Raw genomic sequence first — 26,900 nt, forward strand, 5'->3', positions numbered from 1 at the left:
ATCAATCATAAACACCTTAGAAGGACCATCCGTTGAGACTCCACCTATGAAATAATTTAGATATATAATGAAAAGAAATTGAATTTTACTCAAAATTTTGGATCGCTGGAAGACTATTCCAATGAATTCTTTGAAAATGATGGATGAAAACATTCAGCCAGTTTTCCAATTTATTACCATGGTCCACGGACTAGGGGATTGAATTCTCTACAACACTCTTATTTTATCATTTTATTAAAAAGAGAAAAATCGGCAATGGAAAATTTTCTGCTTTCAACATATCCAAATAACAATGGAAGTTTTTCATCAATATATCACAATAACTATGGAAGTTTTTCAAGCAACAAAATCCAATAAAATATATACTTTCCAACATATAAATATATTCCATAAAAAAATTGAAGAAAAAAAACCATATTTAAATTAGCCTACTTTTGCATGTGGCTCTGCATATTCTTTATTACAAGGTATCATTTTTATTTATTTCCATTTGAATGTTAGAAGTTTATATTCTTGAATCAATCACTCAGCAAAGGTAGTAATCTAGGAGACAATATTCTCCAATACAGACTCTAAGATGCACCCAAAAAAAGAAAAACATATAATTCTCTCAATTCCATTTCACACTCAATTAACTACTAATGTTCCTACTTTTGTTTTTGAAAACTGTTTTTGAAGAATTATGGTTGAACGAGTGTATAATATTTCATGTCAATCAGTATTCACAAACTTATGATTTTCGATCGAAGACAGAAATAACTTTAATAGCATAGTTGTCTTTGTCTTCTTTATACAATTTTTTTTCTTTTGTTCTGAAAACATAAGCCAGCTCCATATCTTTGTTAATTTTGCCTTTCTTTCTCAGTGTACTTTCTCTTGCTTGTGGTATCCAACTACTCCAATGGCTGCTTTCTCAAGTTTTCTTATATTCTTTCTCTCTTCTTGATCCAAGAAAGCTTTGATTCTTAAGTTTTTTATGAATAAAAATATTTACAGTGAAAAGATAATAAGCCCTGTTCAAGAACAGTTATGGTTTGGCTCTCTCATTTGATCTATTTTTATTAAAGCTTGGCAGTCTCTGTCATTGTTACTACTAAATCCAAGAAGAAGAAACTGGAGATAATACACAGGTCAGCAGCCAACTTAAAGTGATGGGTTTCAACATTCTGAGAGATTTGGCACTATTTGCTCTCTATTCCTTCTTGCTCTTCTCAGGTAATGTTGGTTTCTATTCTTTTTCTATGCTCATTCTTAGATAAGTTTGAAAGTGAAAGAAAGAAAATAAGCATGTATTGCAGTATGTTTCTACAAGATATCATATGATTTTTTTTACTTGACAATGTATAGGATGAGAGAATCTAACTTTGACTTTGAGGTTGATAATCTAAGCATGTTACACTCATTTTAGCAAATATCATATGATGTAGATGTTTGCAAACAAAATGACATTTTAATTTCCATAAGAAACAATGGATAGTGTTTAAAACGTCATGAACCCTAAAAGAAGTCCTGGAGGAGGATAAAAAATAAAAAGACACTTCTAATCCAAGTTCATAGTGTCCATCATGTAATTATGTCGGAACGGTCAATCGCTACTTACTCTCATTCGAGAGTCTAATCTCTTTGTTAAACAACCTATATTGACTTGAGCATTCCAACTAGAGGCTGAAAACATAATGACACAATTGGTTAAGATGAAAATCATTCAGGTGCTCTCTTCAAACTTTATTTACACTCAATTTGGAGATTGACTTAGATTTCTCCTCTTTTCATGGTTATTTACTTAAGATGTCGTCAATTCCACTAGATATTGAATTCCTGATGCAATTCAAATCCATGGGGAAAGAGTTGTCCTGTGGTGGATAGATCTTTTTTCTTGGTAAAGAGAATCCTAACTCTGTCAACTTGATAACTTCGAAAAGAAGAATCCAAAATGAAAATGAAAATGAATGCATGAATCAGGAATGCAACTTATTCACGTTTCCATGATTGTATCAAATTTTACATAAACTGAGAAATTGATGCAGTTTTGATCTCTTCAGGTTCAAGTTTAGCAGAGAAATCATCTATACAAGAAGAAAATCAAGAAAACATACCTCTACAGAATGAAGAAGACAGAACAATCGTCTCACCTATACGTTTCACTCAGTTGGATGACACTACAATTGTTAACCCAACAACTCCTGGAGGAACTCCAGTTGCACCACCACAGTCTGTACCAAACATAGTAGACCCCAGTGTGAATCCCACCGCAGTGTCGGGGAATCCAGGTGGAGGTTCATGGTGTATTGCAAGCTCTGCAGCTTCCCCAACTGCTCTGCAGGTGGCTCTTGACTATGCTTGTGGCTATGGCGGTGCAGACTGTTCTGCGATTCAGCCAGGTGGGAGCTGCTATGACCCAAACACAGTGAAGGACCATGCCTCTTATGCCTTCAATGACTATTACCAGAAGAATCCAGCCGCTACTAGCTGTGTTTTTGGAGGAACAGCACAACTCGTTAGTACAGACCCAAGTATGGCATTTTCACCTTTTTGATTCATCAACCCCTGTTGTCACTTGTGGTAGCCAATTTTAAGAGATATTTTAAATTACCAAACTTAGCTCAGACAAGATCCATTGACTACAAGCGTTTCTACTAGATCTGTGAATCCTTCTAACATCTTTTTATCCAATAGAAATTGACCGGACTACAAATTAATAGGAAGTACTTTTAAATCACAAATTATGCTTTCCTTTGAAGGCAATCCGTTTGTGGTTATACCTAGATAGCACCACTACTTCCCATTCAACCTTTTTATGAATGTGCCCGATTCTCTACTTCATCTTTCTCATCCTCGTTTCCTGGTAGAGTAGCAGAGATGAGGAAACTTTAGTGACAGAATTTCCCAAAAAGGTCATATCCTATCATCTAAGATAAAAACTAAGTAGTGGAGCCTAACAAAGTCATAGCTCAAAGGTGAAATAAAATCTCAGGAATTAGTATGTTGTAATGTTTTATTAACAATTTTCGTTTCTAAATTATATTGCAGGTAATGGTAACTGTCACTATGCCAAACCCGGAGCTGTATTAAGGTAATTCCTTAAGAACTCAGTATTCGTTTTACTAAGAGACTAAGTTACCCATAAAAGAAAGGAAATCAGTAAAGGAAGCAAAATCAGAGCTAATAACTTCTTTTATGTATTTTTCACAGCCCCCCTCCACCAGCAACCCCACCACCCCCGGCACCTGTCATCCCAACACCAACTCCGCCAGCCCCCACAGTCCCAACACCACCACCGCCGGCCACCACAAACCCTACATATACGCCTACAAACCCAACATATACGCCCACAGATCCATCAATTTATGGTGCAGGACCATCAGGCATGCCCAGCTCAGCCACTTCGATATCAAAACGATCGGTGCTGCTTTGGACCATAACTTACCTTATGGGTTTGCCCGTGGCAAATCATCTGTAAGCCGAAGAAATTGTTTCTTTTCTCCACAGAGAGATGGCAATCGCTTATTTGCTGCACATTTTTGCATTGTTAGACATCAATATGATAAAAGAAAGATTATATAGCAAGTTATTGCTGTTATACATCAGGTTATGCATTAGGTAACTAAGAAGTCCACGGGAACATACATCAGTAGATTAAAGAAATAAATAGGTCATATGCTATTCATAAGATATTTCACATTGTTACCCAATAAAAAGATATAGACAGGTCAACTCCAATTTGGATGAATGTTAGCAAATAATATGGATAAGTCAATTCCATTTGGAAGCTCTCTAGGTTGGTTTTCCAGGGAAGAGGCATTGTACTCGAACTTCAGCTTGCACGAGTTCATTTAGTTTTACCTATTAATGACAACTTTGTCCAATTTAAGATTGTTTGCTGTACAATGTACAAATTATGCAACAAACAGCAGATGATAGATAGAAAGTTCACGAACTGCCATATATAACTAGTTAGTGCTGATGTTATTTGGAAGGGAAACAAGTAATTGTCTAGGTTCAAACCAATGCAATTTTGTGATAACTAAAAAGAGAAACAGGATGATGATTAGATCAAACAAGCTAAAGAAATAAACATTTCTTTATAGTATTTATAAACATGAAAAGGAAGGTCTGTACGTTCTAACTATTCTGTAACTATTACAGGACAACCAATAGTGTTTATTGAAGATTTAACCCGTAAGGTTTACTTGGGAGTGACTAAGGAACTCAGATCACAAACAGGAATGAAACAGCAGTAATACAAATGACTGCTACTGTTGCAACAATTGAATTCTGATCAAAAGCTCTCTGAAAGCTGCCTGCTCGAGAGAAATGCTGGAAGGCCAAATATGCTGCAATCAGTAGGGAGATAATGCACCCTTCTTGAGTTCCTCTGCAAATGACAGATAATGATCAAATGCTAAGATTGGAAAAATTATAAAGTGAGACATGATTAAAAGGTTATATGTTTACCTTAAGTTTTGGACTTGATATGGGGCCACAATCACCAAAAGTAGTGATATGAATGGTATCTCCAATTCACCTACATCCAAAAGAACCCAGCATTCGACTTCCTATGAATTTTCTATTCATTCAAGAGATTGTACGAAGTGAAACCCTTTCAGTTAATTGAATTAAGTGAGGTTCAAACTAACACGTTTCTAGCCAAGCTATGAACTAAGTTCCTTCCGAATAAAGTGAATGATAAACAGTGCACTAAATTCATTAGCTAAGTAAAGAAAATCAGGAGACAGAATAGAATACCAGGGATGAAGAAGAACAGTCGAACAAGAAGTGCCAGAAAAGCGCTCCAAATCCCGTACTCTCCTCTGATATAGAAGATAGAACCAAAAATTGAGCCATTTAGAAATTGGAACTGGTTACTCATAGATAATGGCATCCTGTTGATATATACTGATAGAGATTTTACACGAGGCTTACTTAATCCAGGAGATAACACTTGCAGGCGCCTGAAGTGCAAATAGCGGAACGATAAATGACTTCTGAATCCCAGTTCCCTTTGCGAGCATTAAAACCCTGAAGAAGAAACCTAGGATTTTAAAAGTTATACTTTGATACGTGGAGGTGGAATGGACTCTGAAACAGCAGATAAAGGTGAAACTGTTGGCATATTGACTGTATAAATATAGCCACTGAATGCTACCGACTTAAACGAAACTAATTAACTAGCGGAATCAAAAGAATTGTAGCAAAGCATTTGAACCCCATCTGAGAATTGGTTAAAATTGAGCATTCTGTGCTGATGCTACAGAAACGTACCACAAATTACTAACGATAAATAAAAGCACAGTTCCAGATAAAATATAATATCATATATTAGACGAGATGGTGCTTGTATCCAATTACACAAGAATCAGATAGAGAGAAGAGGGAATTACACAGAAGATATGGTTGAGACCCACTGAAGAGTGCGAGTGTTAACAGGCATAGCGTAACAAGCAGCACTTAAACCACGATTCTTCTTCTTGTTAATCCCCGCCGTCGCAATCCCCTCGCTACCGACAGCAAACCTGATCAAACAACTTTTCTTTTCAAAACTCTCAATTTTTTTTAAAACCAAAACCACTACTACTCAATCAATCTGACATTGAAATTACCTGAGCGGATTGTAACAAATCGAACTCTGTTTAGCGGCAGAATTTAACGAGAGCTTCGCATTCGGCGGTGAAGATCTTAGGGAGAGAGGAACGGAGAGTTTGGATTTGTAGAAAGAAGGAGGGTAAAGTGAAACAGCAGAAGATAGAGATACACAAACCATTTCCCCTCTTCCTCCTTCGCTTGATTCGGCCTTTATCTTCTCTCGGATTTGGAAATGAAATTGAAACAGTGATCTTGATTCTCTAGTTTTTGATTCAACAACCAAACTGTCACCCGTACAACTGATGAACTTGAACAAAACCAAAACCGGAACCGGCTGCCCTCCCCAAACCCGATAAGGAAGTGTTCATCAAACCGTCACAATTTTTTTAGTAAAGTATGAGAATAACTTCTAAAAATTCAATTTTTAGAAGAAACTTCCAGAAATAACGAATCAGAAAGCACAATCAATTAACGGAAGGCGTCCTTTAAGCCCGACAAAGTGATGAAAACGAGGTCTACGTAGATAGTAGAGATGAAGATAAAATGGAATCAACAAATCCTAAACCTCATTTGTTACTGATAAGAAAATTTGTTAAGTTCTGATGATGTCAAGCGAAGTTGGATAGTTTGAAAAAGTTTCACATACAACGCAATAGTCTTGACCATAAAAGCAAATGGCTTTCCATAGAAATCATAACATGTTGCACCCAAAATTCATCTCAAAATAACCATCAGAAAGGGAAGACTAAACGACAGTTGTTGTGTTGTTAGTCTCCAAATTTCAAAATAATTATATCTTTTGTTAAACAACGATCTATAAATTATTAGCTATAATATATCTATACAGTAAATTTTTCCAAGGATTACTTTGTCTACTAATGCAATGTAAATATACAAGTGAATGTGGATAGAAATACAAGTGGTGTGATGTTCTTTTTAATAGTAACTCTTGTGTGATAATTGAAGAATCAATGTTGTAATGTTAAATTAAGTTTAGAAGTTTAAAAAACATTTCGTTTGAAATAATTAAATTTAACAAAATACACATCAAGTCGTTGTTAGTTTAATCTTTTTATTCTTTTTCTAATTTTAGTTGACTAAAAAAATGCAAAATATATTTAATTACCTTTTTATGAAAATAATATTGGACTTGTCGATTATTTTTCATGAGAATGGTATTGCACTTATAGTTTAAAAATGCAAAACTAAATAGTATTATAACCAAAACTAAAATAGTTTGAAATTCCAATACCCTAAACTAAAATAACCTACAACCGACTTTAATAACCAACTTTTTGTCTTAAACATTCTCTTTAATTTAAAAACAAATTAGTAAATACAATAACAAATAATAAAAATTCGATAAATATAAAATAGTGTAAATACGATAGGAAGTTATTATAACCCAAACACCTCGAAAATGAAGATGCTCCCTCAAAAAGAAAAAGAGAAACGAAAATAAAAAATAAATGAATTCAATGTTTATTTTCAAAGGTACTGGGCTGGGCCGGTTTCTATAGCCCAATGGAGACCCGTCTTGTTATTCCGACTCCTACATCGGGAACTTCCATCTGGTCATTGCTACGTTCAGTCCAGTTCTATGCCAAATCAATAGCTCTTGCTATGGCGAATGATTTTCAACTTCTCAATAATTCAGGCACAAAAGCTCAACCAATTGAATCAGACTCCGCAGGTGTGCTGTTTACGTTTATTCAGCCATCGTTTTATTCCAAATTTTATTTTCAAATTACCTTTTGCTTGAGTTTATGCCGCTCTTTTCCATTTTAGAAATAGCTAATAGAAAAGGCGTTATCTCATTGACTTAAATTAAGAACACGAATCGCCTTGAGATTACAGCATTGCAGCAATTGTTTTTTAGAACTCCGAGGAGGTGTCTGGGCACTTGGTTGGTTGTTACAGCGAGTGGTTACTATAACACGTGGATTAGAATAGTAGGTAGATCATATGAGTATGCGTTTGGGTTATAATAGTAGGTAGGTAGACTATTTTAGTTATTGGGTTATAATAGACTGTTTTGGATGAGACTATTTTAGTATAGTGAACGTTGTGTGAGATATTATATTAAATTTACCTTCATCCATCAGTTTAAACTTTTGGGTCACTAGGTGATTTAAGATGGTATTAGAGCAATGTGGTCCTGGATGTCCTGTGTTCAAATCCCTTGCATTGTTGTTTCCTCCCAATTAATAGTCATTTCTACTGGTTGGACCTTCTTCATATGTCCGGTTTACAAGTGCAGGGAGTGCTAAATATTATACTAAATTTCCCTTCACCCATCAACTTAAGTTTTGGGGTCAATTGGTGAATTAGTACACTATAATAAAGAAGGAGAGAGATGATGAGTAGGAAATAGTAAACATGGAAAGAAGGATTTGAAATAGTAATACTATAGTTTATTTTTTAATTTTTAGACAAGAGTAATATTATAGTCAATTGTAGGTTATGTTTGCAAATTTGAGACGATGGTTAGGGCCTATTTGGATTGCCTACTAATTTTCTTTTCCTAAAAGTTATTTCATTAATCACTATATAAAAACTATTTCGAATGAAACACTTTTTATTAAAACTATTTAGATAAGAGTAGTACTATAGTTAATTGTAGGTTATATTTGCAAATTTGAGAGGATGGTAACAAAGAGGGATTTGTGAGGTGATGGTTAGGGCCTATTTGGATGCAGTCAAAGTCTGTTTTGAGTCCAGAGGACAACCAATTGAATGTGACGAATTGTAAACTAGGCAAAGAGAACCCTTTGATTGGTCAACTTTTTGTATGTTAAAGCTTGCATCCATCGTGACAATGTTTGAGTCACGAAGAACTCACTCTAAGCCTCTGTCTTCATTCATGGCTTCATCTTGAGAAGCATCAGCCTTTTTCTTTCACATGAATCACATCCTAGGTTGGGGAGTAAGACGTTGATCAGAGATATTGGAAATTTGGAATAAAATTTCCGCCGTTTAGAGGTTTAGAAGTTCAAAATTCTTTATGCTGCTTAGCAAGTTTGGTAGGTTTACACACCATACAATTGTGTGTATTGAAAGTGTATTCATGTATGTGTTTGGTATTAGATTTTAGGTTTGTAGTAATTGTGTTTAATTGTTTCTAAAAGTTAAAGGAATAAAAACTCATTTGTTTGGTTACATTTTATCATGAAATGTTATTACACACAAGTTTGTTTGATTTGTTATACACTCAAAATGTTTCTATTAACATCAAAATACTATACAAAAAACTATCAAAACTATGGACGAATGATTTCAAATTTTTATTTTAAAGCACTTTTACCGTGGGTTTTTTTTTTCTTTCTCTTAAATATATTTGTTTTTGGCATAAAGTTAATTGGGTTTGTTGTTAGAGTTAGTCGTTGGGGATGATTCACAAAGTTTTTTGAGATGATTCACAAAGTTGGTAGTTAGGGGTATTTGTCAAAGCTGGCCACTGGAGGTAGTTGTGAGAGTTATATGAGATGGTTGTTGTAGTTGATTGCCTAAGGTGATCTTTGCTAGAGTTGGCTGATGGAGTGATTGCTGAAGGTGGTAGCTAGAGTTGACTGGCGGAGTTGGCCGTTGGTAGTATGTGGTTGTAGTTGGAGTTGGGCACTGGAGGTGGTCGTTGTAGTTGATTGCCAGGGCTGGTCTTTGTTGGGGTTGGCCGCTGAGGTTGCTACTAGAGTTGATCACTAGAGGTGGCTGTCAGAGTTGGTCACTAGAGCACGTCGTTAGAGTGAGGTGGCGGTAATTACCGCTAGGTGAAGTCATTGGAAACGTTTAGAGTGATTGAGAGTTGGTTATTTTAACAACTAAGTTGTAAATAGTGTTGATGTAAAATTGGGCAGTTAAAGAAATCCTTATCCACCTTTTCTCAACACATGCCCCAATCGTTGAGTGGGCCATTATAACCCACTCAACCCGTTTGAAATTGGTCGCTCAAAGCAACCCTTTAAAGGTTCTTTGGTTTCCCAACGACGCAGTGTGTTAAAATGTTTTTCACTTTTTCTTTTGTACTTCAATTGGCGATGGAGTGAAAAGTTAAGGCAGATGGGTCATGAGGTTCAAATATATCTATTTTTCTTTCAAGCTCAAAGTATAGTTGATTTCTGAGATGCGTATGACTGCATTGACAATGTTTGTTTTCACTTTATTTGAACATAACCAGAACTTTTTCTGAAGTTTTACTTCGACTCTTAGTTTCACTTTTCTCTTCAGAGAGCTTAAGGATTTTTGTTGTTACGGCTGCTTTTATTGTTGTTTTTATTGTTTTCATTTTACAGCAAATGTCAGGAAACGCCACCCTCTGGTCTGAGCAATTCCTGCTAGCAATTAACTTAATTGAGTAGAGCATGATGCTCATGTTTCCTTTATGCAGTTGGCTTAGATGAGTCCAAACTTTACGAAGGTGTTCCCATACATGGACTAGATTTTGACGAATGGACTTCCCTTATTTCAGAGATTGAGAGAGAGTATCCTGTAAGTCTTGCATTCTGTGAGAGGACTTCATGAACCCTTGAGCTGCTTCTCTGAAACCAAATTTATCAGGAAATTATTGACCTCAAATTTGATTTCAGATGCTAGCTCACACCACTTTGTGTAGTGAATGTCTCATTTTCAAGCCAAATTCTCCTTTCTCCTATTTGCATTTTTCGGAGATTGTCGATATACTTAAGCCACTTGTCTGTTTTTTTTCCATTTCATGCTGAAGTTTGATTTTTTAATCAATGGTTCATATTGAAAGTAGAGATGTAGAACGAACACAAATTTACGTGGAAACCCTAGTACAAGGAGAAAAACCATGATGCTGATATTTCTTATTATTTTTTTATGATAATAAAAGTACAAAGGGGAAAATATTTATTAGGCAACATGAGCCTAATTAAAATAATAAAAAATTAGGGCAAAGTAAATCTCAACCACCCATGGGCTTTCAACATAACCCAAGCCCACTATTTCTAACCGTTCACATGATATCATTTCTTCTGCTAGAAAATATTTATTTACCGGTTGAGAGACATGAAGTAAATACCTGGAGTCATTTTCTGATCTCTTGGACAACGGGCCTACTTTGTACAGTTTTATATTTTTATGTGTCAATTGCACAACTCCAGCCACTAATTTGAACTATAGTTCATTAATTCCTAAAGTTTGTTGGATTTCTGAGACTGGATGTACTTTTTCCAATAAATGCAGGATGTCATTGAGAAGATCTCTTTGGTGTATGACTCATTCTTGTCCGAGTTTCCTCTGTGCCATGGATACTGGAGAAAGTATGCAGCTCACAAGACAAGGTTGTGCTCTGCGGACAGGGTTGTTGATGTATTCGAACAAGCAGTGCAATCAGCAACTTATTCTGTTGGTATTTGGGTTGATTACTGTAGTTTCAGCATATCAGCTTTTGAAGATCCATCTGATATTCGAAGGTATTTTCTGTGACCTGAGAAGTAACAAGTAGCATGGTCTAGAGATTCAGGGGTGTGCATTGATAGGAATGGCTTTTGAGGACTGATCATATTGTGGAAACCTAGAATTTAATTGACTATGTTTGTCTATTGTTTTTTTCCTTCATTCAGTTGGTTTTCTCATGCTAGCCACTGGAACCTGTGAAGTATATAAATTCAATAAAGTGAACGAACTAGGGGCAGGGGGAGAGGATTCCCCCTTGCAAAAAGCCAAAAACCACTAAATGAGAGCTTTACTAATGAACATTATGACTTCCTCTTCTTCTTTTTTATTTTTTGCATTCAATGATCCCATTTACTCTGCTAGGCGTTTCCAACCTGTGGATTGAAAAGGTAACACCCACATTGTTGAATGTGCTGCATGGAGAGAGAGAAAAACTATTTTGTGTCAAGAATTCTATTGCTGCAAATGAAAATTGTACGCCGGTGAACTGCTTAGAATTTTCTTTTTTGGCATATTTTAACATTTCAACTAGGTTTTTGGTGATTTTATTCTCACTTTCCTCCAATTTGCATGTCCTTTTCCTTTCTAAGTTTTCCTTTTTCTATTTTTGTCTGATTTAACCATCGGGGTAAACTCAATAAGTGACATTATCCTACATCTATCAGATTGTTTAAGAGGGCAATCTCCTTTGTCGGAAAGGACTATTTGAGCTATAGCTTGTGGGACAAGTACATTGAGTTTGAGGTATCTCAACAGCAGTGGGACTCCTTAGCTCTTATTTACATTCAAACTCTGAGATTTCCTACCAAAAAGTTGTCTTATTATCACAACAGGTGTGTTTTTCTTCCTATGAGACTTCTGGGTTTCTTGCAATGTTTTAGTTGATCATAGAACATTCTTGGAAGCTATTAAAAAGAGTCGCTTTTCTGCAACCAAGTCTCCCTTCTTTATTTTTGGCGTTATGCAATATCATGCTTTATGTACATTTACATGGTAATAGAGCTAATGGACCGTAGTTCATCTATCAGCTTTAGAAAATTGACTGCTTCTCTGAAAGAGAATATCCAATCTGATACTGGTTGCAATAATTCAATGCCCATGGAATTTGAAGCTTCTCCGGATGGTGAAGTCCCAACTAAGTGTACGGACACTGAACTGTCTTCTGTCATTAAAGACCTTCTGGATCTGTCTGCTGGCACAACTAGGTATAGTTCACTACTGAAGTACGTGCATGCTGGTGAAAAACTCTATGACGAAGCATGTCAACTAGAAGAAAAAGTTATTCACTTTGAGGATAAGATCAGGAGGACATATTTTCATGTAAAACCCCTTGATGCTGGTCAACTGAAGAATTGGCATTCTTATCTTGACTTTGTGGAGATGTATGGAGATTTTGATTGGGTATGGTCCCAAATTGTTATGATGTTTAAACCATTGTTCTCCTTGTTATTTTGTTTCAATTGAAGATCCCTTTTCTAATAGGCGGTTAAACTCTACGAAAGATGCTTAATTCCCTGTGCTAGTTATCCTGAGTTTTGGATGCGCTATGTGGAGTTTGTCGAAACTAAGGGTGGAAGAGAGATAGCAATGTTTGCTCTAGAGCGTGCAACAAAAACTTTTCTCAAGGTATACCTTATGGTGGGGACTTATATTCTCTATTTGTTCTGTATGATAGTGATTTACTATTGTAATGAAAACTGAGTTAGCTTGTAGGAGGAAAGCCTTTTATTTACCTTTTGATTGCCTGTTTTTGCGTTGTTGTTCTGCAAGCATGAGAAACCTTGGAAGCTTGCTAATTGAGGGATGCCTGCTTTTGTTGAGGAGTTCCTACTCTTTCAACCAGTATAATCCCTCTAATGAGCAAAGAAACGGTTTACTTTTTACATGGCTTTTTGTTTTGTTCTGTTCTGTTTTTGTTTTGTTTTTGTTTTTCTTTTTATTTTTTTGCAAAATTTAAAAGGCTAAGAATATAATCATTTTTTAACATGGGTAGAAATGGAGTTAGTTACTTTCCAGGTGACCAATTTCTTCAAATTTGGTAAAGGCTCTTGGAAGCACTGTTGTTAAAATTGTACTATACAACTTGTGTATCGTACAACTCAAATCGAAACGAAGGGAAAATGATACTACTTGTGAGTTGTGGGTTTGAGTAAGAAATAATAGGTATCATATGATTCGAGGATGTGAAGTGTGAATAGATGGTAAAAAGAGAGACATAGTCTCAATAACTAACTAAGAGGTCATGAGTTCAATCCATGGTGGCTACCTATCTAAGCACGAGTATCCTTAACACTCAAAATATTGTAGGGTTAGGTAGGTTGTCCTATGAGATTAGTCAAGGTGCACATAAGTTGGCTCAGACACTCACAGATATAAAAAAATGCTTGAAGTTAGTGTTGGATCATTGTTGACACCAGTGAAGATCTCGTGGACGAAAATCACGAAACAACAAAACCCTTGTTGGCAACTAGAGAATAATGAAAAAAAATTTGTGTATTGTACAACTCAAATCAAAATGACGGGAATGCGATATAACTTGTGAGTTGCGGGTTTGAGTAAGAAATATTAGGTATCATATAATTCGAGGATGTGAAATGTGAATCATTCTTGAATCGGATTGTTCAAAAGAATTAGTAAAACTAAAAAATAAATATAAAGATGGAAAAATAACGCTTTTAAGGTTTAGTGGTGGATCATTATTGACTCCAGTGAGGATCCCGCGGACAAAAATTACGAAACAACAATATCTCATCAAATGGAAATTCTTCACGTTTTCCTCAGCTTAGCTCAAAAGGCAAAAAATTTTGCATCACATTGCCTGTAGTATCCATTTTACCCTTCATAAGTAGAGACAGAATAAAGCATCCATAATAAAGACGCACCATTGCATGGCCGTCTTTGGTTGCAAAAAACAAACCCAATTGTCGATTTCTCATTTTAGTGGTGAGGCTGGCTGCAAAGAGGGAAGTAGGGGTCCTATTGTAACACTCTTCCTTCCTCTAATAGCTCCATAACTAAAAAAAAGAATAAGAAACAGTTGTGCTCGAGAAGGTTCACCAGTTCCTCGGCAACACCTTGAGGTGCATCTCAATTTTTGCAACTGTTGCTCAGAGGATGGAGTAAGTGAGGTGAAGAGGACAAAGTCCTGTAGTTCGTTCCACTTTACCAAAATCTGCAATACTCTAGAATATTTAGTATAACTAAATTTTAAAATTTGAACATGTCATATAGATTACTTGAAGAAAATCATTAAACCATGCTACTTTTCTCTCATGCGTACTTGTGTCTCATGATAAAAAAGTGTAACTTTTCTAATTTTTCAATCTTGGCTATCAGTTAATTTTACTTATTACTTTTTCATTCTTTTTTAAATGGATTGTTTCTCTCTCCAACTTTCATGAATGTGGAGTAGTGTTTTGCTACTTATTTCTTTATTGTAGGCTTTAGGTTTTTCTATTTATATTTATATTTCAATGTTATTTATCAAATTAAAGCTTACAATACACATACTTCCCAACACACAATATACTAAAATTTCATTTCAACACATTGTGTTTCACGAGTTAGCAACCTTACTTAGAAGTCTTTGATAGAGTGTTATTTCTCGAGTTCCTTAAATAGTTTTCATGTCTAGATATTATGCATACTAAAACTTTTCGGTTGCTCACTTTTGGTGGAAGACTTATCTCATTTTCTTTATAAAATGACTGGAGATGTTTATGACCATCATTCTATGTTCGTTGCAGAAAGTTCCTGTTATCCATCTTTTCAATTCAAGGTTTAAGGAACAAATAAGAGATTTATCGGGTGCACGTGCTGCTTTTCTTCAGCTTGATGGAGATTTAGATTCTAAGTTTGTGGAGAATATCATATTGAAGGCTAATATGGAGAAACGAATGGTATGAGAAACAGATTTGTTGTTGAATATAATTTAATTCCATGCACTCATTTGGATTGGTTGAATTTTGGCCTATGTATCTATTGTTGATTCCCAATGATTCAGGGAAAATCTACAGAAGCTTTTAATATTTACCGAGAAGCCCTGGAGATGGCTTTGATGAAGAAGAAATTGGATGTTCTACCAGCTCTGTATGTACATCTTTCTCGACTTAAACACATGGTATGGAATTCTTGAAATCGACAAACGTTTATTATTTCTGCTGGTAATATGGTTTTACCAACTTTAAGTTTGTTATTATTTGTCTTTCAACCTCTGGAATTTCTTCTTTTTTTTTTTTTCCTCTTTCATCTTTGAACACTTCGATGTATTTGTTCTCCTATAGTCAAGAATTTCCTTGTTATGCTCCTTGGAACAGAGTTGCCAACTTTGATTTGCAGATTACAGGAAGTGTTGATGCTGCTATGGAGGTCTTAATAGATGGGATCCGAAATGTACCTCTCTGCAAATTGCTTCTTGAGGTATTTTTACTTCTTATGGAAATTTCATAGATTACTATGAGAATTGGGTCCAGTTGCAGCTTTACAGTTTTTTGTTGCATTATATTTCGCTCATGGCCCTTCTGCAGGAACTTATAAACTTCGTAATGGTCTATGGAGTGCCAAAGCTTATAAATTTAGTTGATCCCATCGTAGCTAATGCAATATCTCTCAAGGCAGACGTATCTCAGGGTTGGAGTGAGCAAGACAGAGAGGATATTTCAACTCTGTATTTAAAGGTCAGATTTCCTTTGAAATGTTTGCACGTGTATTTTTTTTTAATGGAAGAATACTATACGGTCAATAAGGGCCAGAAAGCACATCCAATAGTTATATACACAGAAAACAGGGGAAATACACTCCCTGTGATGTATATTAAAAATAAACAATAATCAAGCACAAGGTTGTTCAACTATAAGCCAGATAACACAAACAAGAACAAAACTAGAATGCAGCTCACCAGCACATTTGAGAGAGCTGGTAATTCTCTCCTCCAAGCTCTTACCCAACTCCAATCCACCCTTCACAAATGCATAAAGCCTTTCATAAACCCCAGCTGCTAATTCCTCCATCCATTCCATAACAATCTCTGCTGTCCCCATCCTCCACTGTCTCCTGGGAAATCTCTTTCCTACCCCTCCTCTCGTAAACTTGAGCGATTGGTGTTTTACACTACATCACACCTCGACTAAAGGCCTAGGAAAGGGTCAAGTCCAAGAGAATAGATTAATAAAAGTCTTTAATTGGAAACAAATATTTTACTTAGAAAATTGTTTTTAATGTAATTCACAATGCAATATTTATCTAACGATCTATCTGTTGACCAGTGAATGGATTCTAGACTATTAAGTGTTAGACTTCCCTCTCTCTCTCTTGTTTTTAATGTAATTCACAATGCAAATATCAGTTGACCAGGGAAGGGAGGCTAAATATCTTTCCTTCAGATGTCATATTACAGAAGGCTTAGAAGCCCAAGTGTTTTTCCCCTAACAAACATTTTATTAAGAAAGTCATTTTGAAAAGTTGTAAGAAAGTTTAGACAGGTACACTAGAAAGAGTTTAAAGATCTACTCAAGTACCTAGATTCCTTAAAATCTCTCGACTATTAAGGGTGCATAACTGTATCTGTATTTGGATTCAATTGCAACCACAGAGTTTTTCAAGCACCTAGGTACAAAGAAAATTTGATTTTCTAGGTGTTAGGCTCTACAAACCGCACGAGGGAGTAGTTAAAAACAGCTTATAGGCTTATTGTGAAGTGTTTGAAAAATGAATTGCAGGAGAAAGGTGCCACAATTATTGAGCTTCCACGCTTCACACTTGAACATCTAGACCTAGAGAAATATTGAAACCTTATGGGGTTTTGTTAATTGGATTATCTTCTAATTATTAGCTTGGTGTTATTCTTTTGGATTCTGTGAGTTTTTTTTCTTTTGTACAGCGCATATTCTTTCATTGCTATCAATACTGGTGTTGTTTCTTACAAAAGAAAATGTTAACGCACTTCTCTATGGCAGCAGGCTGTTGACTTGTGTGGAACCATCCATGATGTAATGAAGGTGTGGAATCGGCATATTAAATTGTTTCCACAGTCTATTAGAGTAATGCCATATAAAGACCCCATCCAGGAGACAGAAGCCATAAAAATGACCGTGGGAGGAAAACAAACAACAGATACCACTGTAACCTACCAACCAATCAGAGATGGCCATGTCAATCCATCAAATCAGCCTCCTCTAGAAGAAAATAAACAGTCTCTGTTAGATAACCAAAACTTCAAGAATGACCAATCTTCCAATGGGAATGAACCAACATCCTGTTTACTCGTAAAGCGTAATATTGCTACGAAAGAGTCTACCATCGACCAGATTAATTTAGGAGATTCTGAAATTGGTGCAGAGGAAAGGGAGCAGGAAAATTCTCCAAAAGTTCTTGAGCATTATGGAAGTGGTGGAAATCAGATTGAATCGGCACAAATGCGAACGCCCATGGACAACTCCAAAAAAGATGAGTGTGGTGATGCTTTGGGCGTGACCTTGAAAAATCTTTCAATTGGGAGTCTTTCCTTGAACGCAAAGAACAATGACAAAATAAATTTACTTTCCGAAGCATGTCACGAAGGGGAACCTCCCCTGGAGAACAGTTTGTCTAGTGAAAGTGTCAACAATACAGATGAAGAGGTTGTAATGCACAACCCTCTAAGTGTCGGATCTTCCGGTTCCATCCAGATTTCCAATGAAGTGGTCAGTCCATCATCCTCTCCAAGTCCCGACAAGCCTACACACACCCAAGTACATTCGCAGTTTCACATGCATCAAACTGGGGACAGAAAATGGCACCATAAACGTTATGCCGGTAACTTGCGTCATGACCCCCAGCATCATTTTCAAGGACACTCTCGAAGAAGGCCTCATCGAACATGGAAAGATTCTCCTCAGGACTACCGAGGAATGCGATCTGGTCAAACACCAGGTGATCAAGATTATACCTCTGAATCTATTGCTTCACAAAAACCACAAGTTGAACGAATCAGCCAAGACAACAATCATATTCAATCTGGGCAGCAGCAGAATTTCCATACTACTTCTCAGTCTCAACTTCCTTCTCAAGGTTTTACTCAAGAGAAATCTCAATATACTACATCAAATGACGAACAATATGGTCACATGCAGAGTGGTCAGGCGCCAAATACCTATGAACAGATGTGGCAATATTATTACTATCAGCAACAGCAGCAGTATCTTTTGCAGCAGCAACAACTTCAACAGGCACAGAATTTTCAGCAACAGTATTACCAGCAGCAAGTGCAAATGCAACAACAGTATTTTCAATCGCAACAACAATATCCTTACCAGCCTGTGGAATTACAACAGCAGTATCACATTCAGCAGCAATTGCAACAAACGCAGCAGCAGCAACAGTTACTTGGTCTTCAGCCGCAAGAAGCCTCCCAGACAGATCAGCTATCATTCCAACAACATGAGCATCAGCCAGAAGAACTGGAGGAAGCTGAACAAAAGCAACACACAAAACAAGTTTCTTCGTTGTCTATTCAGATCCAGGCTGGTGAACGTGACCATCAGGTGCGGTTTTTTCTAGAGTATGCCGCAAAATTTATCTTTTCTTTTTTTTTTCGTTTTCCTGGGGGTGGGGAGATATTTTTGCATCCTCCCACTTGTGGTTGCGTCACAGGACCATGCTCCACTTTTTAATGGTTGAGTATGCATATATTGAATTGATTGCGAGAGGCTCAAATTCAGAGAAATCTGAGTCTATCATAGATGTTTTGCCGTCTACAATTTACAATTTCATACAAAGTTTAACCTTTTTTGATTCCTTGAGTACTCATTTTCTGTCTGTAGATGATATTGCTGTCTATGACTGTTGACTGTTTGATGTTACACAATATGAAGTGTTTATCAGTTGATGAATCTCTACAAGATTAGCATTTCAGTTTCATATTTAGGTGTATTCAGTTGGGAATCCTTGCAAGTTTAAGTTCCCATCCTGTTCTTGTATTAAAGTATGTAATATGTGGTATTCTGACATGGCAGGATTCTTGACTAAGTAGCGATAACAGCTGATCTGAGGCATAACAACCAAATGAGTCAACTGTGACAGGTAAATTAGATCACCAGCTGAGCTAATTTTATCCTAGATAACGATTGCTTGCAACATCATTATCGAAAAGAATAAGACGAACACAAGGTATACGTGGAAAATCCTAGTATAGGGAGAAAAAACCAAGATAGAAGCCGCTATTATTATTTTCTAATAATCAAAGGAGTACCAGAGGGAAGAATATCAATATATATAATATAGGCTACAATAAGCCCAAGAAATAAAACTAGGGTACATTAAATTACACAAATACCCTTGGAGCTATAAACACTCCACTAGCCCCTAATTTCCAACAACCATAAATGCCTATAGCAGTTGATCAATATCACTGAAAGTAAAGAGGGAGCTTGTGGATATGTCATGAAAAAATGAACTGAACGAAGAGTGACAACCAATATATAAGGCGCATGAAGTGCTTCAAGTTTTATTCTATGTATTGGAATGAGAAACACTATTTTTATTTATTGGAAAATAAACAACCAACCACCAATCCAATTATTAGGCCACCAACCTTAAAAATCTCCTTAATCAATTCCACTAAGCCACTTAACCACACCCTTCCTGATTCCAAGGCACTGCCAGAAATAAGTGGCACTAACGTTAACACTAAGGCCAATTACTTTCACAATGCAGAATAAGTTTGGACTGATTGGTAACACTCCTTGAAAACACCAAGTGAGTTTTGCAAAGTTGCTTCTTGCCACGTCTCTTGCAATTGGATGCTCTGAATCAAACCTCTCTTGAACAAAGTGAAACGTGTTTCATTGTGCTTTGTAGGAGCATGAGACATTGGATTCTCTCCAAGTTCTATTGCACTTTTTTTTATCAAAAAAGTGGAAACTAGGTAGTCCACCTTAAAAGATTTTTTCCATAAGCCTTTTTAAGCAAATACACTCTTAAGTAACTATTGAATATAGGAAATATTCTCCCATTAAATTCATTAATTATTACCTTTCTAATTTTACCTTTTCGGTAAAATGTTTTCCTTATTTTTCTGTATGACTGTTATTCATGTTTCCTTCTATAATTCTTTTCCCCTCTTTAAATTGAGAGGTATGTATCCGTATAGAAAATAAGAATGTTGTGTATTTAGAAAATACTATATGGTATCAGAGCAGGAAGGTTTCACGTTTGAAGTCCTAGCGTCACTTTCGAAAAAAAAAGGAGAATTGTGAAGATTGATCCTTCAACCAACCAAGCTTCGCGTCATAAACCTATTGAAGATCCCAGTCGTATGAAATCATAACTTCATGTTGGTCGGCATGACGTACTTCACAGATTACGTTAAGTTTGAATCGTTGTACGCCAACAAATCAAAGATTCATGTCGGTTGAAATCGAGAGCTTCATATCTGAAACAAAATTGGCCGAATTTTCTGGGATACACGTCCTCGGAGCAAGTCGTTTTTGGTTTAAAAAGAATTAGTGTTTTACATGCCTTCAAAACACTAGGGTTTAGGTTTTCAAAAACCTGCTTTGATACCATCTTAAATCACCAACTCAATTCAAAAGCTTAAGCCGATAGATGAAGGTAAGTTTAATATAATATCTAACCCTCCCCTTACACGTGGGCTTGAATTATGAAGAAAGACTTGACAAGTGGAAACCAATATTAAATGGGAAGTAACAATAATGCAGGGGAACCTCTGTGGATCACCTGCTGTGATGCAACTTAAAAATGGGAAGCAAAAAAGTTTAATATTATTCCTCTTTATTATTGAACTAAAAACAAGGTCTTCTTATATAGAGATAGATCGACAACCAATAAGGAAAAAATAGACATTATTGAAAAAACAAAATATTATTACAGGAGAAAAAGAAATTCAACACCAATAGACGGAAAGGAAGAGACTCAAAGGAAGATGGAGTAGATGACGATGTGGGAGAGGTAATCTCATAGATAAAAAGATTGTGATCCTCCCCTTGACACGAACTCGATGGTGAAGGACTAGAGGGCATATCCTCGAAAAACATAACATCAGGAGAGACAAGATACCTGTTAAAAGTAGGACAATAACAACATTACCCCTTTTGAACAAGCGAATAACCTAGGAAAATGCAGTTCAAGGATTTTGGATCTAACTTAGTACGATGAGGACAAATATCCTGAGCAAAACAAACACAACCATATATCTTCAAAACAATAGGAAACAAATATCTGGTGGGGAAAAAAAATAAGGAATCTCATCATTAAGAACAAAGGAAGGCATTCTATTAATCAGATAACAAACAGTGGAGACAACATCGGCCCAATATTGCTTTAGAACATTCATTTGAAAGGATAATGTGCGTGCAATTGAAATGCCTATTCTTTCGTTCAGCAACTCCATTTTGGGAAGTGTCGACACAAAAAGATTGATGAATGATGCCATATTCACACAAGTTAGAGCCAGGTACATGAGAAAAATATTGGCCGGCGTTATCAGTTCGTAATGTTTTGATAAAGATATTAAACTGATTTTTAATTTTAGCATGAAAAGCACAAAAGTGGGATAGTAACTCAGAATGATTTTTCATTAAATTAACCAAGCTAGACAAGAATAATCGTTAACAAAAGTAACAAAATAATGAAAACCTATTTGAGATATGATTGGACAAGTCCCCAAATATCATAATGAACTAATTGAATGGAGCATTTACTCGTTTATAGACTTGAGGACTCGAACTAAGATGGTGAAATTGAGCAAATTGACAAGAATTGCAATTCAATAGTTCTTCAATACGAACAAAGATGGATGACCTAAACGACATAGACTTCAAACGGAGATGTAACTCCCGAGCATGCCACAACTTTCGGTATCTGGTGATAAAAAATATAAAGGCCCTTCGACTCATATCCTCTACCAAGGATCTTCTTTGTCAAATGATCCTCAAGAAAACAAAATTAAGGTCGTGAGTAAATTGGCTAGAAATTAAATTAAATGAGTTGAGGCAAACATAAGACAGAAGATAGAAGGAAGGATGGGGTAAGGTTAACGGTGCCACAACCAAGAATAGAGGATTTTGAGCCATCTTTCAAGGTGACAAATGGAAAAAAGGCAAGGGACAATGGTGTAGAAAATAAGCTAGAATTACCTGTCATGTGAACTGTGGCACAAGAGTCTATGACCTATTTGGTAGATGATGTAAGGAGACTTTGTATTACCTATGTCAGCAGTCGAGGCAAAGGATTAAAGGAAGATGACACTTGCAATGAATCTTGGTACATCTGAAATTTAGCAAACTCGTCTGCAAAATTGGTTACTAACTTCTCTATAATATCACTGGTGGAAACTATCTGAGCATGTTGAGATCGTTAATTATTCTTATACAACAACTTCCGACAGTCACGTTTTCAATAACCTGACTTACAACAGTAGTTATAGAAATCTCATAAGAATCTGATTTTTTATTATCATAATTAATCCTCTGAAAATTGTTGTCCACCCCTCGAGGTACATTGGGGTTACTATTCTTGCTAATGAGAGCACTACTAGGTTGAGGAACGGACACACCGATTGAGAACTTTCAATGCGAAGGACGTAAGTGAAAGCATCATCTAATGACAGAATTTTAGAGTTCGAGAGAATTTATGTTTTGGCTACTCCTGATCCAGGTAATAGTCCAATCAAAAAGATCATAATAGCCTTCTTTTCTTGCTGACCTTGTTGAACTTTAACGTCGGCACAGGATGGTAATAACAAAGCAAGCTCGGAAATTATTCTCTTAAATCGCATAAAGTAGCCGGTAATAGATTTTGCTTTTTGTTCGGCACGAAAGAACTGCATACAAACTTTAAACATTCTATGGACTTGCTCTTTACCTGAGTATTGAAATTTCAAGAGTTCCTTCACAAAATTACAATGATCAATCAATCCAATTACATCACTCTCAATGGAATTTTTGATCTAAAGATACAGACGAGCGCCGTCACAAAGCCAATCTGTTTCTTCTTAGCATCTTCTGGGGGATTGTCTGTCATATGATTATCCATATCAGTACTTCACAAATAAAACAGAATTGTCCGACGCCAATCAGAGTAATTGGATCCATTTAACTTGTGTTCTGTGATCTTTAAGGCTAAGGGGATCACATTAGATAACACAAAATTCTTCACATCGATCCTACTAAATTCACACATAAAACGAAGTAAATCAGCCAAACTAATCAAAGACACAAGTCAACCACAAAATTGGAACCAAAATAGTCACAAACTAATATAGACAGCCACAAACTCTAATACCAACAAAGTATTCTTCAAATTTCTTCAAACCAGAATAGATTTTGATGGAACCAACTGCACAAACTAAACGAAACATAAGACCTGAGATGAACCCAATAGGCGAAAAACGGAACAGAACTCCCATGCGCTCCCACATGTCGGGATGTGGCGGCAGTGCAGAAACACATCGGCGGCGTGTGAACCTCACATGTAGTGCTTTTCGGTGAACGGAAATGACAGACAGAGGTGGAAGGTGGCAACACTTCTCCTGAGGACGGGCAATGTTGACAAACGGCCACACAAAGATGACCTAAGCTAAAACCCTAATGGGAAGCGGGTTGTCAAATGAATATTCGAAACCCTAGGGGCACTAATACCTAGTGCTCAATATTTTGGAGTAAAATTATCTTATTTTAATTTAGAGTAAAGTTACATATATAGAGAGAATGTAGAAACCCTAGACTTGGATGTACAATTACAATAAAGGACATGTATAACTATAAACATATATTATTGTATAGAAGATGACATTATCATTACAAGAGATCATGAAGAAGAAATAAGAAATCTAAAGCCACTTTTAGCCAAGGAATTTGAAGTGAAAGACTTGGGAAGTCTTAAATACTTCCTAGGAATGGAAGTGGCGTGTTTCAAGAAAGGTTTGTGTATCTCTCTAAGAAAATACATCATTGATCTTCTAAAGGAGACAGGTATGCTTGGGTGCAAGCCCTCAAATACTCCAATTGACCCTGACTATTTCTTAGGAAAACAGAATACATTGGTCAATAAAGAACAATATTAAAGACTTGTTGGGATGTTGATTTACTCAACTCACACCAAACTTGATATTTGTTTTGTAGTAAACTTTGTGAGTCAGTTTATGAACAACCCCAGTAAGTTTTCTGAGATATATGCAAGTTGTTCTCCCTTCTTTTATATAGGCGCCCTCGATGGATACTCAGGTACTTTAAAGGAACACCAGGAGAAGGATTATACTAAAAGAAATCCAAGAAAAGAATTATTGAAGTCTTCACAAATGCAGATCGGGCAAGCTCAAAAATTGATCGAAGATCATCGCACCTTTGTGTAGGCTAATCTAGTCACCTGGAGAAGAAAAAAACAAGTTGTTGTATCTAGGAGCAGTCCTGAAGCTGAATCAAGGGCCCTAGCTCAAGGCATATGTGAAGGAATATGGCTCAAAAGCATCTTATCAGAACTAAGACTCACTACAAAAAAGCCAATCAAGGCCCATTGTGACAACCAAGCAACCACAAGTATTACTAAAGATCCTGTCCACCATGACCACATAAAACATGTAGACATTGATCGACTCTTCATCAAAGAGAAGATTGAAAACAAAAACATATCTCTCAACTACATACCCACCAAGATGCAGAATGCTGACATACTTACCAAAGCCTTACTCAAGAACAGTTTTGTTTCTTTGAAAGATCAAGTTGGATTTAATCAACATATACAATCCAGCTTGAGGGGGGTGTTGAATATAGGAAATATTCTCCCGTTAAATTCAGTAATTCTTACCTTTTCCAATTGGACATTTTCTGTAAGAATTTCTTCAAATTTTTCTTTATGACCATTTTTCATATTTCCTTGTATAATTATTTTCCCCTCTTTGAATTGAGGGTTGTGTATCATTATAAAAAATAAGAAAAATTTTGTGTGTTTAGAAAATACTATAGTAACCGTAGTAGTTCTTGCATACTCTGCTTCGCAACTAGATATAGCAAACTAGGTTTGCTTTTTACTACACCGTGAAATAGCTTTCAAAGGACGTCACAATTTATGTTACTAATCCAAGTGTAGCTTGTTTATATAACAAGCCAAAACTCAAGGTAATTTTTACATATCAAAGACTCCTTTTTTGCTACCATTTATTCAGTTTGACAAGACACATCCATAAATTGAGCAACAAATTGGTGAAAATGTGTTACATTTGCCATTCATTTTTCTTATTCCTTAATCAACTTCAACAATGCCCCCATAGGAGTAGTCATTGAATTTGACTCTTTCGCATCAAAATGATCCAATACAATTCCTAGCACGAAGCATTTGCGCTAATTCTTAACAGTATATATTCTTCTTTTACACAATTTTACAATATTACAATATCGAGAAAAAGCACATTGACAGGATTTTCTATTTTCTTTGCAGTGCTTATGGTCTACTTGGCTGCTGAATCTTCAGTAAGAAACAGATTACAAATCAGGGTCTGTAATTTTGATAAACTCTACCTTCCCTTTTCAGATGTCTTTTGTACATTAACAATAGCAGAAATCTACAAAGCGAGATTGCAGATTTGGCTTGTCATTTCTAAAGGTGAGAGAAACTTCTTTTAAAATAATATTAGATTATGAATAGGACTTAAGAGACAAAAGGTCTCCTCTAAGAAGATGTGATTATACGTATTTTAGTATTTGAGATATGTAAAATCATTTGAAATTTTCTGTGTTGGTAAAAGGACAAAACAGAGCCATGAATAACTCCAATAGTTCCAACATAGATTAGGTTGTAATGGCCTCGTAATTATGTGGTTATTTGGACTTGTCTTCCACCGAAGAGAAGTTCTTCAATTCCCAGTATGTCGTGCCATAAGTATGACCTCTTGGTTTCACAGGGGCCAAGCTTGTTGGTTAAGCTCCACTTGCTGCACAGAGGAAGGAGATGCTTATGTAAACCAAAACAAGCAATGTAAACTTTTTGCCTAATACAAAGGGTTTTAGGAATTGTCAACAGAGGCTGGAAAACAACAAAAAAATTGTCGATGGAAGAGACGAGTGAAGGTACTAGAATAAGAAGGATCGAAGGAATAAAAGTGCAAAAGTGGTGAAGTTCAATGTGTAGGAGGTTTGCCTAGCTGCTTATCCCTAGTTTATAACACTAAATTTTGAATCTTTGTGAAATAATTTTGTATTTAGTCATACATTTTTTTGTTTTGTTTAATCTTTAATCTAAGGTGGTGTAGGAGTGGGAGATTCAAACGTTTGTCACTCTGGGGAAGATTTATATGCTTTAATTATCATGAAAAAAATTAGTAGTGCCGAAGTGCCGAAGTGGTTAGTAGGAGGTTGCCTACCACTTATACTCCCTTTGTAACTCTAATTTTTTTCTATTTAGTTTCATCTTGTGTGGTGTGTGAGATTCACTCATTTGTTTATAGGTTAACGATGTTCCTAGGATAACTTAGGCAACTATTTAGTTTTTTGTTTTTGTTTTGAAAATCAAAAGTCCAATAATTTGCTTCTTAGTTGAAGTAGTCATAATTTAAAAACAACTTTTGAAGCCTAGGTTTCTATTTAGTAATCATATTACTTCTGTTTTTTTCTTTCTTTTATAATTCTGTTTGTAAATTTTTGTTTATTAAAAACAAAAATCATATATGTTTGACCGAAGCGAATGACTTCTTTTTTCATTTTTTGTTTTCCTTCCTACGTCAAAAAACAAGTTTCTTGTTTTAAAAATAAAAAATGTGAATTAATTACCAAACCCCGTTCTTTATAAACTAAAAATCAAAAGCAGAAAATGAATGAGCTACCAAGCGAGTTATATATTTTTTAGTTTTCAAAATTCAACATGGTTTTTTAAACCGTTGGTAGCATGTAGATAACAAAGGAAGAAAAAAGTTG

General features: G+C 35.9%; 3 protein-coding genes and 1 long non-coding RNA gene across 11 annotated transcripts; 2 read left to right on the forward strand and 2 right to left on the reverse strand.

Annotated features, from left to right (window-relative positions):
• The first annotated feature begins 570 nt into the window (after nucleotides 1-570).
• On the forward strand, nucleotides 571-3,850 carry LOC103487389 (PLASMODESMATA CALLOSE-BINDING PROTEIN 4-like). Its single transcript, XM_008445691.3, has 4 exons — nucleotides 571-1,215; nucleotides 2,043-2,513; nucleotides 3,031-3,073; nucleotides 3,193-3,850. Exons 1-4 carry the CDS (start codon nucleotides 1,152-1,154, stop codon nucleotides 3,458-3,460), a joined length of 846 nt encoding a protein of 281 aa, XP_008443913.2. The 5' UTR covers nucleotides 571-1,151; the 3' UTR covers nucleotides 3,461-3,850.
• Nucleotides 1,957-3,193, reverse strand: LOC127144489 (uncharacterized). Its single transcript, XR_007816204.1, has 2 exons — nucleotides 2,763-3,193; nucleotides 1,957-2,469 (listed from the first exon to the last, which is right to left on the reverse strand). It is a non-coding gene; the product is annotated as an uncharacterized LOC127144489 (long non-coding RNA).
• Nucleotides 3,851-4,063: 213 nt separating the features above from the next.
• Nucleotides 4,064-6,258, reverse strand: LOC103487404 (cold-regulated 413 inner membrane protein 2, chloroplastic-like). Of its 2 annotated transcripts, none has more exons than XM_008445710.3 (6): nucleotides 5,601-6,258; nucleotides 5,382-5,513; nucleotides 4,924-5,019; nucleotides 4,747-4,811; nucleotides 4,456-4,525; nucleotides 4,064-4,375 (listed from the first exon to the last, which is right to left on the reverse strand). In XM_008445710.3, the coding sequence occupies exons 1-6, from the start codon at nucleotides 5,759-5,761 to the stop codon at nucleotides 4,210-4,212; spliced, it is 690 nt and encodes a 229-aa protein (XP_008443932.1). In that variant the 5' UTR covers nucleotides 5,762-6,258; the 3' UTR covers nucleotides 4,064-4,209. The 2 variants fall into 2 exon arrangements, with proteins under 2 accessions (XP_008443932.1, XP_050936497.1); XM_051080540.1 differs by having other exon boundaries at nucleotides 4,924-5,079; nucleotides 5,601-6,150.
• Nucleotides 6,259-7,092: 834 nt separating this feature from the next.
• LOC103487357 (pre-mRNA-processing factor 39-2) lies at nucleotides 7,093-26,419 on the forward strand. 7 transcript variants are annotated; one of them, XM_008445651.3, is made up of 14 exons: nucleotides 7,093-7,276; nucleotides 9,968-10,068; nucleotides 10,786-11,015; nucleotides 11,664-11,831; nucleotides 12,027-12,399; nucleotides 12,481-12,624; nucleotides 14,745-14,897; nucleotides 15,002-15,118; nucleotides 15,337-15,417; nucleotides 15,525-15,674; nucleotides 16,956-18,518; nucleotides 18,990-19,056; nucleotides 25,429-25,593; nucleotides 25,892-26,419. In XM_008445651.3, the coding sequence occupies exons 1-12, from the start codon at nucleotides 7,108-7,110 to the stop codon at nucleotides 18,996-18,998; spliced, it is 3,258 nt and encodes a 1,085-aa protein (XP_008443873.2). In that variant the 5' UTR covers nucleotides 7,093-7,107; the 3' UTR covers nucleotides 18,999-19,056; nucleotides 25,429-25,593; nucleotides 25,892-26,419. The 7 variants fall into 7 exon arrangements, with proteins under 7 accessions (XP_008443873.2, XP_050936492.1, XP_050936494.1 ...); XM_051080535.1 differs by having other exon boundaries at nucleotides 25,522-25,593; XM_051080537.1 differs by having other exon boundaries at nucleotides 15,002-15,087; nucleotides 15,315-15,417.
• Nucleotides 26,420-26,900: the final 481 nt, after the last annotated feature.

The sequence above is a fragment of the Cucumis melo genome, chromosome 12, assembly GCF_025177605.1.
Source record: "Cucumis melo cultivar AY chromosome 12, USDA_Cmelo_AY_1.0, whole genome shotgun sequence".
In the NCBI taxonomy this organism is placed as follows: domain Eukaryota; kingdom Viridiplantae; phylum Streptophyta; class Magnoliopsida; order Cucurbitales; family Cucurbitaceae; genus Cucumis; species Cucumis melo.

Coding starts and splice junctions, on each gene's coding strand:
- LOC103487389 (XM_008445691.3), top strand. CDS start 1,152: ATGGGTTTCAACATTCTGAGAGATTTGGCACTATTTGCTCTCTATTCC. Junction 2,514..3,030: donor ACTCGTTAGTACAGACCCAA/GTATGGCATTTT, acceptor ATTATATTGCAG/GTAATGGTAACTGTCACTAT. Junction 3,074..3,192: donor AAACCCGGAGCTGTATTAAG/GTAATTCCTTAA, acceptor TATTTTTCACAG/CCCCCCTCCACCAGCAACCC.
- LOC103487404 (XM_051080540.1), bottom strand. CDS start 5,761: ATGGTTTGTGTATCTCTATCTTCTGCTGTTTCACTTTACCCTCCTTCT. Junction 5,080..5,381: donor GTCTCAACCATATCTTCTGT/GTAATTCCCTCT, acceptor CTGCTGTTTCAG/AGTCCATTCCACCTCCACGT. Junction 4,526..4,746: donor ACTGTTCTTCTTCATCCCTG/GTATTCTATTCT, acceptor TTTTGGATGTAG/GTGAATTGGAGATACCATTC.
- LOC103487357 (XM_008445651.3), top strand. CDS start 7,108: ATGGAGACCCGTCTTGTTATTCCGACTCCTACATCGGGAACTTCCATC. Junction 11,016..11,663: donor GATCCATCTGATATTCGAAG/GTATTTTCTGTG, acceptor TACATCTATCAG/ATTGTTTAAGAGGGCAATCT. Junction 11,832..12,026: donor TTGTCTTATTATCACAACAG/GTGTGTTTTTCT, acceptor TTCATCTATCAG/CTTTAGAAAATTGACTGCTT.